This window comes from Molothrus aeneus, chromosome 11 (assembly GCF_037042795.1).
Source record: "Molothrus aeneus isolate 106 chromosome 11, BPBGC_Maene_1.0, whole genome shotgun sequence".
Classification (NCBI taxonomy): Eukaryota; Metazoa; Chordata; class Aves; order Passeriformes; family Icteridae; genus Molothrus; species Molothrus aeneus.
The window spans coordinates 19,034,966-19,050,909 of record NC_089656.1 but is presented as its reverse complement, the minus strand read 5'-3'; the positions used below and the strand labels follow the sequence as shown (position 1 = coordinate 19,050,909).

At 49.0% G+C, this 15,944-nt stretch overlaps 2 protein-coding genes across 2 annotated transcripts; one reads left to right on the top strand and one right to left on the bottom strand.

Moving 5' to 3' along the window:
• Positions 1–7,921, bottom strand: EMC8 (ER membrane protein complex subunit 8). Its single transcript, XM_066557663.1, has 5 exons — positions 7,656–7,921; positions 3,784–3,860; positions 2,305–2,374; positions 1,743–1,837; positions 1–841 (listed from the first exon to the last, which is right to left on the bottom strand). The coding sequence occupies exons 1-5, from the start codon at positions 7,851–7,853 to the stop codon at positions 682–684; spliced, it is 600 nt and encodes a 199-aa protein (XP_066413760.1). The 5' UTR covers positions 7,854–7,921; the 3' UTR covers positions 1–681.
• Positions 7,922–10,079: 2,158 nt separating this feature from the next.
• On the top strand, positions 10,080–15,125 carry COX4I1 (cytochrome c oxidase subunit 4I1). Its single transcript, XM_066557235.1, has 5 exons — positions 10,080–10,139; positions 10,855–10,934; positions 12,092–12,256; positions 13,897–14,028; positions 14,860–15,125. Exons 2-5 carry the CDS (start codon positions 10,856–10,858, stop codon positions 14,994–14,996), a joined length of 513 nt encoding a protein of 170 aa, XP_066413332.1. The 5' UTR covers positions 10,080–10,139; position 10,855; the 3' UTR covers positions 14,997–15,125.
• Positions 15,126–15,944: the final 819 nt, after the last annotated feature.

Sequence of the window (15,944 nt, the reverse complement as noted above, 5' to 3'; positions counted from 1 at the left end):
TCCTTTTTATAAATCATTTACTTTGGGTTTAACACATTCAAGCAGTAACTGTGCTTGCCAAGCCCATGGAGAGCAGGAATCACCAGATTATTTGGGAATACTGCTTTAAAACTCTCTGTCATGCTAAAGCACTGCAAAACAGGTGACACATGAGCATGGAACATCCTCAAGAGTTTGCATTTTACTGTGCCAAGAGAGTTACAATTCCAACCCAGGCCAGAAGAAACCATTCACCTCTCATTTGATCTATTTGCCCTTAAAATCTCTCACCTGAGGACAGGATTGATTTTTTTTTTTTTTTGGAAAGGTATTTCCAGAAATCGTTAAAAAGTAACCTCTCTAAAGATTAGAAAAGCTGAAGTCAAAACTTTGGAATAGGAACAGCGGGGGCCAAGCAGAAGCAGTTCTGTTTTCCAAGGAATAGCAACATTCACTACAGGTGGGATGGTGTCCACGAGGACAGCTGGAAGTGACAGCTGGCAGCTCTTCCAGGGAATGTCACCACCAACATCCCGTGGCTTTACGGACACAGCACCGCGCCGCGGGACAGGCCACTCCTCTTTAATCAGTCAGCTTTCCACACAAGGTACTGAATATCAATTCTATTTACATTCAAAAATAGCATTTTTCTCTCTTCAGTACAGAGTGGGAATGCCCATGGATTGGTCAGGAGGATCCCTCCTAGCAGAGGTGCAGCACAGCTTTGTTGATCTCGGGGTTTGTCCAGTCGTTGCGGATGTCATCCAGGTGATTATCGAAATCCACCAGGGTCTCGTAGGATTTGCTGTCCAGCAGGGAGGCAGCGATGCGCTGGGCTTCGGTCCAGTCTTCACAGAAGTCACTAGGATGGAAAAGAACCAGGCAGCAATTGGAATCTTGGATGCTGAGAATTTTAAACTTTCTGCGCTTACAAGGGAGCGCTGCATTTGACCTGAGGCCGTGGAACAGGCTTCCCAAATTAATTGATAGTACTGGGTGTGGAGTTGGTTAGGAGTGTGTAATATCACAGGGTGGAAAACTTAAAAGTTTGGGGTTTTAGAATATAGAAATAAATATGAAGCAAGATGGAGGTTTTAGGATGGAGGCTGGTTGTTCTTCTTTACCTTCTTCTTCCTCCTTCTTCAGGGTTTGGGTGATGTTTTGGAATTGGACAGAAAAGTCTGCATTGGGGGCTTCGAGGGATCATTTACTGGCTTTGAGGGATCAGTTATTTAAGTCTTCTACCCTGTGCTATCAGTAATAGCGCAGGGTAGAAAATGTAAAGTTTGGGGTTTTAGAATATAGAAATAAAGCAGGATGGAGGTTTTAGGGTGGTGGCTGGTTGTTCCTCTTTACCTTCTTCCTTCTTCTTCAGGGTTTGGGTGATGTTTTGTAATTGGACAGAAAAGTCTGCATTGGGGGCTTTGAGGCATCAGTTATTGGGTTAAAGGGGAAAATAATTTAGGTGTCATTTCTTAGTTGGATAGTTTAGTCTTAAAAGACCTTGTAACAAGACATGGTTGGCCATTTTGTGCCTTGCTAATGAAAGGCTGCCAAACTCATGGTTGTGAGACTGTTTTACTGATAAGAAATGATAAACATGTGAGTCTGAACATGAACTACTGTCTCAAGTGCCTTCCATCCAGACCCAGGGAAACTGAGAGGAACCACCACAGAAAAACTCTAAATCAAGCCAGGCTGCAGTGCCCTCACAGGGACAGCCTGTTTTTCCCCAAAGCCCATGGAATTCCTGGTTCACTCACACGTGGGGGTCCTTGCACCTCCACTTGTTCTCGTGCAGCTCGTACACGTGGATGGCAGGCTCCACACACTCCATGGTGAACTTGGTGTTGTCAACCTGGGGTGGGACATGGAAACAGCACCTCAGTCTGCTTCTCAGCATCCCAAGAGAGGAAATAAACCCCAAATCAGTTTGTAAAAACAGGGAATCTTACACCCACCCACTGTTTTACCCTCCAACTGCCAAATGTAAGCTGCCAATGTCCTTTGTCACAGCAGTGAGGAGGCAAAGCTTGGTTTGTGACATTAAATATAAGAATTTAAGTTGCAGGAGGTGGGCTGGAGCCAGAAATTGCTGCCTGAACATGTAGAGAAAGCCTCCAGTTCTTCTGAGGTGACAGAGAGCTCACCACAGTCTCTCTGTGGATTTACACTGAACTTCACTGCTCATTGCATCTCCTCCCCAGAGCATTTTGGAGAGGAAGAGAAACTGAATTCCTCATGAAAGCAGCCAGAGAACAGCATTTCCCTGGTCCAGCAGCAGGGTCAGAACACACAGGGGGTGAGGGGGAGGAAGCTCTTTACCATGATGAGCGCAGTGTCTGTGAAACCCTCGGCAATCCGGGAGGCCACTTTCTCTGCAACCTGGTTTGGGCTGGAGCAGAAAGGAAAAGGAACTGAGTGATGGGAGCCACCAGTTTCAGCTGAAAGCAGCAGGAAATGAGCTCAGAGAGATGTGAGAGTGACTCTGGGTGCTTGCAAACAAGAACAAGATAAAGGAGCTGATGCCCAGCTGATAGAAGGCAGCTCAGCTGGGGTTAGGGACGGCTTTGGAATGACATGGAATCAACATTTGGTGGCCTCCTGTCTTCTTCCCCCTGATCAATGACTGCCCTGGCAGGCATTTAAAAAAGAAACTGAGTTTTCTCCCCAGTCTGCACTGAAAACTTGTCCAAAATCAGATAACCTGTGACAACCTTTACCACGTTTCAAAGGTGACAATCTCTGTGTGGTGCTACTTAATGTGGTGCCATCGACAATCTCTGTGTGGTGCCAGTTACCTCCAGAAATCAAACTGAACTCTCAAAAAACCATCAAACCTGTGACATTCAAACCTCAAAGAGAAAAAACTGTAACTTCTTAAAAATGTGTGCATCAGATTTATAAGGAAAGGACAAATAATACTTTTATCCCTGATAGACACCTTAGAAGTCACAGGTGTTCCTTCAAAACCATAACTGAGTCTGAATATACATTAACAAATAACTGGAATCAGAGCATCATGGAATGGTTGGGAGAGACCTTAAAGATCCTCTGATCCCATCCCCTGCCATGGGTGGGACACTCTCCACTATCCCAGGTTGCTCCAAGCCTCATCCAACCTTGGACACTTCCAGGGATGGGGCATAATACTTTAAACAAGTTGCTCTTATTCTAGCTGATCAGTCCCAATCCTGGATTTGTCCAACAGATAGAGGGGAAAATATGGAATGCACAGATCTAAAATTAAACTGTGGCTCCACAGGAAGGTTCCTTATTGTTTAGTGAGTAATCTGAGTCAGCCAGCAGGGAAAAAAATGACTAATCCTGAGGAAAAGAAGTGATAAATAAGAGCTATCACTGACATCATTTTCCACTTCTTTACCATGTAAAAAACTGCTCTGAAAAAACTCAGCGACGATGAAGAAATTTAGAAAGAATCAGGTCACACCTGACTTTCCATAAGAACCTGGGAGTTGTCAGACTTTCCAAGATCCATACTGCACGAGCAAACACTCTGCAGATTTTGGCTTTTTCCCTGACAACTGCAATTCAAGAAGCTGGCACTGGTTCAAAGAGTGGCCTTTTATAGCAGCCATGGGAGGAGAGCAGGGATTCTGCAAAGCCAGGACTTTCTGCACCTGACCAAAGGCCACATCCCGCAGCCCCACGGAGACAATGTGGAAGCAGCTGACAGTTGTCAGAGTGAATCACACACGCCTGATTTATGGGGATGATTGCTGCTGGCAGAGTCCAAGGTACGAGCTAAAAGAGCAAACAGAAGGAAATATTGGCCCAACACACCTGGCATCTTTCACGCGTTCGTTCGCCTGGTAATATCCAGCTATCACGTAGCTGTTCTCCTTGCACCAGGAATCAATCTGGAAAAGCAATGGCAACAATGAATCCTAGGGAAAAAAAAACCTTCAGGATCAAGGAAAAAAAAAATAAAACAACCCAGGATGAAGAAAATCTCATGGCTGTCCTGTAAATAAAGCAGTGTTGCTCCATCTCTGCCACGGGGTTCTTGAAATAAATCCATATTTCTGTCTGCTTGTGGGAGTGCTCACAGTTGGGCTGATTGAGCTGGGATGGAGAAACCCAACAGAGCATTTGGAGGATGATGGGAAGCATTAACCAAATGGAGCAAAAGAGCAAGGAGCTGTCTCAGTCAAAGCCTGGCCTAAATCCCAGTGACAGGACAATTAAACTCAGCCTGGAGAGGCTTTGGGGCTCACCCACCAAGGGCTGGGACAATTTTCTGTCAGTGCTCACCTGCCAAGGCACTTCAGGGAATGCTGCCCTGTCCTTGCAGAAAGGTTTTATTTCTAATGTCCCATTTCTGGGGGATAATGCCACCATTTGGGGCCTTTATTAGAAAATCAAAGCTGGATGTGAAAGGTGAATGTGAGGCAGAAATTTGTCCCATTTAGCAGCTTTTCAAATGAAATAAAATTGTTTTCTGTTGAGAGTTCTCCCTTATTTACCATTTCTATGTAAATGCTTAACCAGATGTGCTTCTGGCATATAATTTAGACAAATTTTGATTTGTACTTAGGTAGTTTTGTTGGTTCTTGCTATTTAATTAAATGGGTTTAAACACTGCTGTTCTTGCTGCTTTAAACTGGAGCTGAATTCCTCCCGCTGAGTCTGACTTTGAAAATATCTATCTATATATATATACATGGTATCTATATATATATATGATGCTTTTTATTAGAATGGAGGGTATCAAGTCAGCAAAATACAAAGACAGAAGGGGAGGAAGCAGCTCGAATTTTCCTTTGCAGTCCCTAGAGAGCACGGCCTCAAAAAACCCTCCCCAGCTCTATTAAAAAGGCCTCCAAAAATACATCTGGTGCTGACCTGTGGCATCCTGGGAGTCAAATCAATCTCATTTTCAGCAATAATTATTGTATTAGACTGCAGAACCAACCAAACAAAGCAGCCATGTGAATAATCCAAGGGATGACACGGATTTAAGTGATAAAAAAAAAAAAGCTTTGCAGCCCCGCAAGAGCTGCTGTTTCAATTCCAAACCCATTTTGAGGGCTTAGGACTCTGGTTTTAATTGTTAGTGGTTTGAAAGCTTGGCATTAGAGCCAGCAGACCAGGCAGTAAAATTAATAATAATTATTAAAAAAAAACCCCCAACTCCATCTATTTAAAAATTAAAAACTGCAGTCCTAAATCCATTTTTGCTCCCTACCAAAAATTGTCTTAAAAAGAAAGAAGAGAATGATTTTAAGTTCTCACTTTCCTAACTGGTAATTAAAAATTGCTTCTGCATAAAACAAAGGGGGCAGAAAAAAAATCTCATTTTGGAATGAAAGCTGTTTCCAGCTGTAATTTCCAAACCCAGCACTGTTCCCACAGGTATCCTACAGCAATTAGCTCCTGTTAGAAAAATTAGAAATATTTTTAGTGTTAAAAATATTTTTAATGGTAGAAATATTTTCAATGTTAGAAATATTTTTAGTACTAGGAATATTTTCAATGTTGGAAATATTTTTAATGTTATAAATATTTTAATGGTAGAAATATTTTTAACGGTAGAGATATTTTTAATGGCAGAAATATTTTCAATATTAGAAATATTTTTGGTCACATCCAGTCTTGCCAAGGAAAAATCCAAAGTGGCTTTGGTTTGCTGCAGCCACCAGGGCTGGAAAACGCTGGGAGGAGGAGGAGGAGGAGGAAAAGGAGGAGGAAGATGAGGAGGAGGAGCTGAGTGCCGTTCCAGGAGAGGGAAGTGCTCCTCAGTTTCTCCTTTTTGGAGCTGTGGTTGTAAAACCGCATCAATTAGCAGAGAAATTCAGAGGCTCGAGTGCAACTTAATTCACTTTTTCTTCACGCCCCTGGCTTGGGAAAGGATCTCAGAGTGCAAATGAAACACAGGAGCTGCTGCTCTGCCCTCTGGAGCTCCCAGTCTCGGGGAAATCAGAGGATCCTGGAATGTGCTGGGAGGACCCTTAAGGATCATCAATCCAACACCCCAGAATCCCTCCCCGTGCCTGGCAGCGCTGTCCCAACACTCCCGGAGCTCTGGGACCTCGGGAATGAGAACATTCCCTGGGGAATTCAGTGCCCAAGCACCCTCTGGAGGTGCCGTTTGGGGTTTTTGCATTCCTTGGACCCCCTGAAAGTTTTAGGAGGCAAAGCCTTGAAGTTTGGAAGTCCCTCCTCTATTTTCTGTATTTTTGCTCCCATCCCATTCTGGGATGACTCAGGGCAGGGAAGAGGAGGTGGAACTTGTGGGGTTGGTTGTAAAACCCCTCCCACAGGGCCACCCTACACCAAGAATCAGCAATAATTGAGGCTGGAAAGAAGCAGATCCCACTAAATACTGCCACAGCTCTGAAATCCTTTAGAAGTGAAGCTGCTTTGCTACAAAAATGGAGTTTAAGCACCCTGATCTCCCTGATTTATTCTGGATCCAAAGGCAAGCTCATACAGAAGATGTAGAATCACCTCCTTCCAACCTTTTCCATGAGAAAATCCAATTTTCACAGCTGCTCTGACAGAATTACTGACACCTTTGCCTTTGTTTAAACCCAGAACAGCAGCAAAAGGCCCTGGGCTCTTGTAAAATTCTGTTTTTTAAAGGATCACAGCAGTGGCTGTGAACCACATAGAGCCCTAATTATTGTGGGAAACACCAGGAGTTTCCAACCTTTACCCTTCTGTACCAAAAACTGGGAGTAAATAAGTCAAATCCTGCCATTGCTTTGGCTCTGGGATAATTTTCTTCCTGCAGATGTTGCAAGAAACAGGATTTATTTCCTAATAATCTGATCCTGCTGCAAGATCTACACTAAAAAGCTGCACTGAAAGCCTAAAGTTTACCAAATTCAGTGCCACAAACCCTGTGGAAAGACATTTAATCCTGATTTTATGAAAACACACAGTGCTCTGCTACTCCCACACTGATGTAAATATATTTAAAATGATAATTTTGGGTGTTTAATGGTAAAACTAACTGGTCAGGGCTCAGGCTCAGCTCCTGTCCTGTGCCTCTGGCTGCATTTCATCATTTCCAGGCTCCACAAAGATGTCAACATTGCCACGGCATCATCTCAGCTGGAGGGACAGGAGTTACTGGAATTTGTTTCCAAATGAAATCTTTACTGGGATGAAAAACACTGAGTGAAACATTAAAGATGACTCTGGAGGAGCCAGAAATTTCTTCTTTTTAATGGCATAAAGAAGGGATGGATCTTTTTTTGCTCACAATCATGGGACAGTTTGGGTTGGAGGGGCTCATCCTATTCCACCTTCCACCATCCCAGGGTGCTCCAAACCCTGTCCAGCCTGGCCTTGGGCACTGCCAGGGATCCAGGGGCAGCCCCAGCTGCTCTGGGCACCTGTGCCAGGGCCTGCCCACCCTCACAGGGAACAATTCCTGCCCAAAATCCCACCTAAACCCACTCTCTGGCAGTGGGAGCCATTCCCTGTGTCCTGTCCCTCCATCCCTTGTCCCCAGTCCCTCTCCAGCTCTCCTGGAGCCCCTTTAGGGGGGGACCCTTCTCCTCTCCACGACAGCACCCCCAGCTCTCCCACCACAATTCCCCCAATTTTTGCACCATTCCCCCCCTCCCTGCCCTGCACCCCCAGCACCCCCCAACCCCCTTCCAGCACCCCATCCCTCACCCCACACCCCTGCAGGATCACCTCACCAGGGTCAGGGCCACCTCCAGCATGGGGGCGAGGGCCAGCGTGCCGTGGAAGAGCGGGATGCAATCCACGAACAGCGCGGGCTGCGCCGGCCGCGGCGCCGGCGGCCGCTCGGCCACCAGCAGCCCGTTGACGGCGCAGTGCGGGTACTTGGCGCCGTGCAGCACCATCTTGCAGTAAGCCTGGGTGGTCAGCTTCATGGTGCCGAGCCCCGGCCCCGGTGCGGCCCGGTGCGGCCCGGTGCGGCCCCGCTCCCCGCCCTGCGTCGCGCCCCGTCCGCCGCACAGCGCCGCCGGCTGTCGGCAAGCGCCGCCAAGCGCGGCCGGCTTTGCGACAGCGATTTGGGGGGATTTGGGGGGGATTTAGGGGAATTTGGGGTGTGGGGAGGATGCTGAATATGCGGGAGGGTCCCAAAAGTTTGTGGGATGGGGGGTGTGGGGTGAACGGAGTGAGGGGCGGCGGAGAGCGGGGAGGGATGGGGGAAAAGCTCTGGGATCCTCGTGGGGTGGAAATGATCTCTGGGATCATCGTGTGGGAAAAGATCTCTGGGAAATGATCTCTGGGATCATCGGGTGGGAACAACCTCTGGGAAAAGATCTTTGGGATCATCGTGTGGGAAAAGATCTCTGGGAAAAGATCTCTCGGATCATCGGATTGGAAAAGATCTTCAGGATCATCGTGTGGGAAAAACCTCTGGGAAAAGATGTCTGGGATCATTGGATGGTGGGAAAAGATCTCTGGGATGATCAGGTTGGAAAAGATCTCTGGGAAAAACCCGTGACATCATCATGTGGGAAAAGATCTCTGGGACTGTTGGGTTGGAAAGGATCTCCAGGATGATCCAGTCTAGCCTGTGGCCCATCACCATGAATCACAGATGGTTTGGGTTGGAAGGGCCTTAAAGATCCTCCATTCCCACCCCTGACACCTTTCCCTGTCCCAGGCTGCTCCAAGCCTGGCCTTGGGCACTTCAGGGATGGGGTATCCCAAATAATAAAGGAAAAGGGGTTTCTATATAAAAGATTACTTTAGTGATGCCTTGGCCATGTTTGTCCCTGGCTGGCACACGAATCCCCCTCAGGGCTTTTCCATCCTGGGCTCCAAACCTTGAACCCTGTGCCAAATTCTGGGCTCTTCACAGGACCTTGAGGGGCTGGAGCATGTCCAGGGTAGGGAACGGAGCTGGGAAAGGGCTGGAGAATCCTGAGGGAGCTGGGAAAGGGAATGGAGAATCCTGAGGGACCTGGGAAGGGAATGGAGAATCCTGAGGGAGCTGGGAAGGGGCTCAGGAGAATCCTGAGGGAGCTGGGAAGGGGCTGGAGAATCCTGAGGGAGCTGGGAAGGGGCTCAGGAGGATCCTGAAGGAGCTGAGGAGGCTCAGCCTGGAGCAAAGGAGGCTCAGGGGGGCCCTCCTGGCTCTGCACAGCTCCTGCCAGGAGGGAACAGGGAACAGGAACAGGGACAGGAGCAGAGGGAACGGCCTCAGGCTGGGCCAGGGCAAACTCAGGTCGGACATCAGCAGGAATTTCCCCATGGAAAGGGGGGTCAGGGATTGGAACTGCCCAGGCAGGGTTGCAGTGCCCATCCCTGGAGGTGTCCCAGCAATTCCTGAGGTGGCACTCGGTGCTCTGGGCTGGGGACAAGGTGGGGATGGGGCACAGCTGGGCTCGATGCCGGATGTGAAAAATGCGTATTCTATGATTGGCTTTTCACAAATATTAAACTGAATATTATATGTGTTGTGTTAGAAAGTAATGCTGTATTAATTCACTTAAGTAGTGTGTTAAATATAGTTTTATGTTATAAAAAAATGTTAAAATAGAAACTGTGCTATGTAGGATACTTTTTTTAAAGAAAGGACTCCCAGCGAGATAGCAGCCACAGGACACCTGAATCTTTCAGAGAAAAAAGATTTATTGCCCTCTTATCAGAAGAAACGAACTTCTTCCTGCCTCGAAGGTGCTGTTAGGATTCAGAGGAAGAAGTTGACGATGACCAGACAGAATCCTGTGTTTGAATGGAATTTATGAATCATGTATGAGATGTATGAATATGCAACAGGCTATTGCTTTTAAGGGTTAATCCTTTGTTAACGGGTGTCCTTATTCGGGCTTGTGCTGCACAGAAAAAAGTACCCGGACTGTCCATAACTCTTTGTATTTATTGTCTCATATTGTCCTAATTCAATTTGTCCAAATTATTATTACTCTGACTATATTACTATTTTTATAACCATTTTATTACTATTAAACTTTTAAAAATTTAAAAACAAGTGATTGGCGTGTTTCACACCCATCCTCAGACATCCTCCCGCTGGGATTTTGGGAATCCGGGCTAAACCTCCAGCGGCGGTCCGCCCGCATCCCATCAGCCCCCGCGCGGGGCCGCTCCGGCCCGGCCCGCTCGCTGCCCCGCGCTCCCGGCGTGCCCCGCGCTTCCGGCCGCGGCTCCTTCCGGTCCCGCCAGCCGTAGAGGACGGTCGCCAGGTCGTGGGGCCGGGCCGGGCCGGGCGGAGCGCGGGGACGGGCGGGGAGCGGGCTGGGAGCGAGAACGGAGCTCTCCCCGCCATCCCTATCCACGGCCGGGCTGGCGGGGCAGCGCGGGTTGGGGGTTGCGGGGAGGGCTGTGAGGGGGCAGCGCTGCGGCCCCTCCCGCCGGGTCCGTGAGGGGTTCTGACTCCGGTGTCGCGACGTGTCGGGCGGGGCTGAGGTGACGGGCAGGGAGGGCAAGGTCAGGGCAGACAGCGGCTCCGGGTGGGAGCTTGGGCGGCTTTGGGCTGGGCTGGGGTCAGCGGAGGATCCAGAATCCCGTGTGGGTGCGAATCCCTTGTGGGGATCCCGCCCTTCCCTGGGACGCTCCCTGCGCAGGGGTCTCTGCAGTGGTTCTGGGATGTGCTTGAGGCGCCAGGAATGGTTTAGTTTGGAATTACAGCGTCCTAGAAGGGTGGTTTAAATATGGCAATGTCCTTTGCTTCCAGTGCAGGAGGCTCGGGTTAAAAACAGGGAGAGAAAGGCTCATCCAGATCGGTTTAGTGGGAGAATATCCCACTAAATCTCCTCTCTAGCATGGAGTGGTGTGCTGCCCTCTGGAGAAGGAGCAGGAAATCTTTAGACTATAAATATTTATATATATATATGTATAAACTCGTGGGAAATGTTCTATGTCACCGTGGGCACTGACTGTTGCTGCCTGCCCCTGCAGGATGTTGGCTTCCAGAGTGTTCAGCCTGGTCGGGAGAAGATCCATCTCCACCTCCCTGTGCCTCAGGGCACATGGACACGGTGGGTCAGGGGGGAATAAAGCTGAGGGGGGGAGCACAAATCTGCCCTGGGTGAGGGGAGGGTGGGGATGGAGGGAGCCTGGGGAGGTGGCAGGAGTGACAATCATGGCATCATCCAGGTGGGAGAAAGCTGCAAGGTCACTGAGTCCCAGCTGTGCTCCATCCCCACCTTGTCCCCAGCCCAGAGCACCGAGTGCCACCTCAGGAATTGCTGGGACACCTCCAGGGATGGGCACTGCAACCCTGCCTGGGCAGTTCCAATCCCTGACCCCCCTTTCCATGGGGAAATTCCTGCTGATGTCCGACCCGAGCCTGCCCTGGCCCAGCCTGAGGCCGTTCCCTCTGCTCCTGTCTCTGTTCCCTGGCAGGAGCTGTGCAGAGCCAGGAGGGCCCCCTGAGCCTCCTTTCCTTCCCTCAGCTGCCCCAGGATCCCTGGCAGTGCCCAAGGCCAGGCTTGGAGTCCCGGGACAGTGGGAGCTGTCCCTGCCTATGGCAGGGCCTGCAGTGGGATGGGCTTTAGGACCCTTCCCAGTCCATCCTAGACCCTCCTGTAATTCCATGTTTGTGCTGGTAGAACATAAAAGTTCTCAGGTTCAGCATTGCTCCTGAGCCCTTGCACCTCCTCCCTGCACTGCTGCACTTGTGCACTGCTGGGCTGTGACCTGGGACCAGTCAGAGCTGCTTGTGACCAATGGCCCTGTGTGTGTCCCTGTGTCCCCCTGGGTGTCCTCGTGTGTGTCCCTGTGTTCCTCTGTGTGTGTGTGTGTGTCCCTGTGTGTCAACCATGTCCCTGTGTGTGTCCCCCTGTGTTTCCCTGTGTCCCCATGTCTCTGTGTGTCCCTGTGTGTGTTACCCATGTGTGTCCCTGTGTGTGTCCCTTGTGTCCCCCTGTGTGTGTCCCTGTGTGTGTCCTTATGTTCCCATGTCCCTGTGTGTGTCCCTGTGTGTGTCACCCATGTCCCCATGTGTGTCACCCATGTGTGTCCCTGTGTGTGTCACCCATGTGTGTCCCTGTGTGTGTCCTTGTGTGTGTCACCCATGACCCCTGTGTGTCCCTGTGTGTGTCCCCCATGACCCATGTGTGTCACCCGTGTATGTCACCCGTGTGTGTCACCCATGTCCCCGTGCGTGTCCCCGTGCGTGTCCCTGTCCCCGCAGGCGTGGTCAAGGCAGAGGATTACACCCTTCCCGTGTACGTGGACCGCCGGGACGTGCCCCTGCCCGAGGTGGCCTTTGTGCGGGACCTGTCAGCGCAGCAGCGCGCGCTCAAGGAGAAGGAGAAGGCGTCCTGGAGCGCCCTGTCTGCCGAGGAGAAGGTGGAATGTAGGTGTGGGGGCTCTGAGGGACCTCCAGGCAGCCACGGCACAGCTCCCATCTCTGAGCATGCCGTGGGTTGGGTGGGGAGGGAGCTTGAGGATCACCTCCTTCCAGCACCGGAGAAGCTGAAGAAATGGGCCAGTGGGGATCTCCTGGAGTTCAGGAAAGGAAAATGCCAAAATGCTTGGAGCAGAAAGGAGTAACTCCATGTGCCAGTACGGACTGGGGATTGCTGGGAAAGCAGCTTGGAGGGAAAACACAGGGGGATCCTGGTGATTCTATCAAACTTGCAGATGATGATTCTTTAATTTTACCTTGACCACTTTTTAACCAAAATCTGAACAGAATTTTGAATAGAAATTTGTTATTCTATGTATTATGAATATTACTATTCTATTATTAATATATTCTATTCTTATGCTCCAAGCCCTGTCCAGCCTGGCCTTGGGCACTGCCAGGGATCCAGGGATCTCTTGGCATCTGTGCCAGGGCCTGCCCACCCTCACAGGGAGGAATTCCTTCCCAAAATCCCACCTAAACACGCTCAGCTCAAAGCCATTCCCCTTGTCCTGGCACTCCAGGCCCTTGTCAAGTCTTTTGACAGCTTTTTGTTCCATGCCATGCTTGGAACAGCTCTTAATCCTTGTTTTTCCCTGTGTCTGTGAGCAGAGCTGATCCCTGAAGAAATTTTCTGAATTTTGTGTGCTCCATGGTTTTTATTCCCAAGATCTTTGGTGCTGTTACAGAACATGCAATGCCCCTGCTGTGGCTTCTGTTCCAAATCTGAGGTCACATTCAGCCCTTCCTTCCTCTTCCAGAAACAAACAAAAAAACACCAAAAAAATCACAATAACAACAACAACAACAACAACAACAACAACAACAACAACAACAATAATAATAATAATAATAATAATAATAATAATAATAATAATAATAATAATAATAATAATAATAATAATAATAATAATTTATTTCTTTATTCCCATCTGCTTTCAACCAGCCAGGAAAAAAATCTCTTCAGTACAACACCATGCCATTGTTAGTCCAGCTGGGTGAAGTGAGCCCCAAACACAAACAAGGATTTGAATGTTAATAACCACTGACCTTGGCATGAACCAAATTCCAGCTAATGAAGGCTCCCCCTGGGTGTTTTGACTTGCAAATAAAATTCCTTCATCTTTTCTAACTGCTCTCGTGGTGTGAAGGGAGAACCTGGTCTGGGAAAGGTTTAAAACTTTGAGGAATTGCTCCAAATTTTCTGTTGCTTTGGATTTTAAATTCCTGTGGATTTCAGTGGCAGCTGAGCTTGAAACATTCCTGTTGGCATTATTTGTGCTGGGAAGCTTTGGGGTCAATAACCACACTTTGGGGTCAATAACCACACACTGGGGAATTGGAGGGGAGGAAGGAGAACTCCCAGTTTTCCTTCTTTCAGGTCTACACTGTAACTTGTGCCCAACTTTAGGATAATCTGTAAAATGGAGACTAAAATTGATGTGGGGGTGAAAGAACTGATTGGCCTTGGTGTGTGCCAAACCTGATTTAACATCCTCAGGCTTCGTTCACCTCCCTCTGCAGACTTCTGCTCACCTTCAGACCCAGGAAAAGTTAAAAGAGAGGATTTGATGCTTTTTTCCCCCCAGTGTATCGGATAAAATTCAACGAGACCTACGCAGAGATGAAGAAAGGGACAAACGAGTGGAAAACCGTCCTGGGGGGAGTTCTGTTCTTCCTTGGTCTCACTGGAATCATCCTCATCTGGCAGAAGCACTTCAGTAAGTGACTCTTCCATGGAGGGTAGGATCAGGAGATGCCTGATGGGAATTCTGTGGGGCCAGGATGGTTTGTGGAACAGCCAGAACAGGGACTTGCAGCAGGATCTGTCTGTTAGTCCCTGAAAACTCCATCCTGGAGCTGCCTCTTGTGGGGATGTAGCAGAAATAATCAGGAAGCTGACTCAGAGAAATCTGGGAGGACAGGAAATGGAAGGGAATGAGTGGTGAGATTCCTGATCCCAGAGCTTCCCCTCTTTTGCTGCCTTGGGTAGTGAACATTTGGGTTTCTGCCACGTTTGGCTGCCTTCCCAGCTAAGGATTCAGCCTTCAGGGAGCCTCCAGCTGCCAGGAGGCAGAGCAGCAGTTAAAGGAGCTGCTCCCTGCCTTGAGGCTCCCAAAAATAGGAGAGCAGCAAGCTGTTATCTTGGTGAGGGAGGAAACCACTGGAGAATCCATGTGGGAGTGTGGTTTGAGCTGGATGCTGCAGATGCTGCATGCAGGGAGTGGGGGTTTGAACAGATCATAGAATCACAGGTTTGGCTTGGCAGGGATCCTGAAGATGATCCCATTTCACCTCCATCCATGGCCAGGGACACTTCCCACTGTCCCAGGTTTCCCCAAACCCCATCCAACCTGGCCTTGGACACTTCCAGGGCTGGGGCCGCCACAGCTTCTCTGGGCAACCTGCTCCAGTGGGATGACTCCAGGGGGAAAAAAAACCCCTTTTATTAGCAAAATTTAGCCCAAAATTCCCAACTTGCTGACATGGCATGAGGACATAGCTCCATAACTCCACAATTCCATAATTCCATGATTCCCTCTGTCCTGCAGTGTACGGCCCTGTCCCTCACACCTTCTCTGACGAGTGGCTGTCAGCTCAGACCAAGAGGATGTTGGACATGAGGGTTAACCCCGTGCAGGGCATCACAGCCCAGTGGGATTTTGACAAGAACGAATGGAAGAAATAAAGCAACTCAGTGGAACCTGCTCTGCTTGAATATGAAATGATTCCATCACCCGTGTGTGACCTCGTTGCTTGTTGTACTGGAACACCCTCTCCACCTCCAGAAATGCTAATAAATGTCTGGTTAACTTGACAGCTGCCTCTTGATGGTCTCTGGATGGGTTTCTTGGGGTGGGACATTGGGTTCCTGAACAAGATTTCCTGCCTGGCTTAATGTTTTCAGGGCTAAGAAAGCTGCTGCCAAATTTCTCTCTTAGCTGAGCTGGTGTCTCCTAGACCCTGCAGGTTTTTAACAGCTCTTAATCCCTGTTTTTCCCAGTGTCTCTGTGAGCAGAGCTGATCCATGAAGAAAGTTTCTGAATTATGATGGAGCTCCTTGTGTGCCCACACATGGGCATCCATGGTTTATATTCCCAAGATCTTTGGTCCCTCTGATCCCTGCCCCTCTGAAACCTAAACCAAGCTTGGACTTAAGTTTGCTCTTTTCCTGGTGGGACAGGAAACCATCAGGAAATTGATGTTGTGCTTTAGGAGCTGTGCTGAGCTGTTGCTGGCCCCTCTTTCCCTTCCACTCAGAAATTTGGGAAGGTTTTTAAGGTGAGGTAACCTGGTGGGAATGAAGCGGTGAGTTCCCATTCCTACAGCTGAAAAATCCCTTAAGTGATAAATTTATCTCTGGGATGCTGAGAAGGATGAGGGTGACAATCCCAGGCTGGTGATGGCTGGAATTCTGCTTTTCCCTGCTTTTTGCACAGCCCCTGCTGTGGTACTGACCTGGGTGAGGGACATGGAGCTGCCAGGGTTTTGTGCCTGTAAAATTGATTAATTTTGGAGCAAATACTGGAGTTTCAGTGCTGCTGGGATAAGGCAGTTGTTCCTCCTGGCTCTGTCCTTCCCAAAAAGCTGTAGAACCCCAGGGAGGCCAGGAGAGAAACCTGAGCCTTGCCATGAT

Bases quoted from the DNA above. Each gene is read 5' to 3' on its own strand.
- COX4I1 (XM_066557235.1), top strand. From the start codon at position 10,856: ATGTTGGCTTCCAGAGTGTTCAGCCTGGTCGGGAGAAGATCCATCTCC. The intron at 10,935-12,091 runs GTGGGTCAGGGG...CTGTCCCCGCAG, and splicing joins CCTCAGGGCACATGGACACG to GCGTGGTCAAGGCAGAGGAT. The intron at 12,257-13,896 runs GTAGGTGTGGGG...TTTTCCCCCCAG, and splicing joins TGCCGAGGAGAAGGTGGAAT to TGTATCGGATAAAATTCAAC.
- EMC8 (XM_066557663.1), bottom strand. From the start codon at position 7,853: ATGAAGCTGACCACCCAGGCTTACTGCAAGATGGTGCTGCACGGCGCC. The intron at 3,861-7,655 runs GTGAGGTGATCC...TTGCTTTTCCAG, and splicing joins TGGAGGTGGCCCTGACCCTG to ATTGATTCCTGGTGCAAGGA. The intron at 842-1,742 runs GTGAGTGAACCA...TTTCCATCCTAG, and splicing joins AGGTGCAAGGACCCCCACGT to TGACTTCTGTGAAGACTGGA.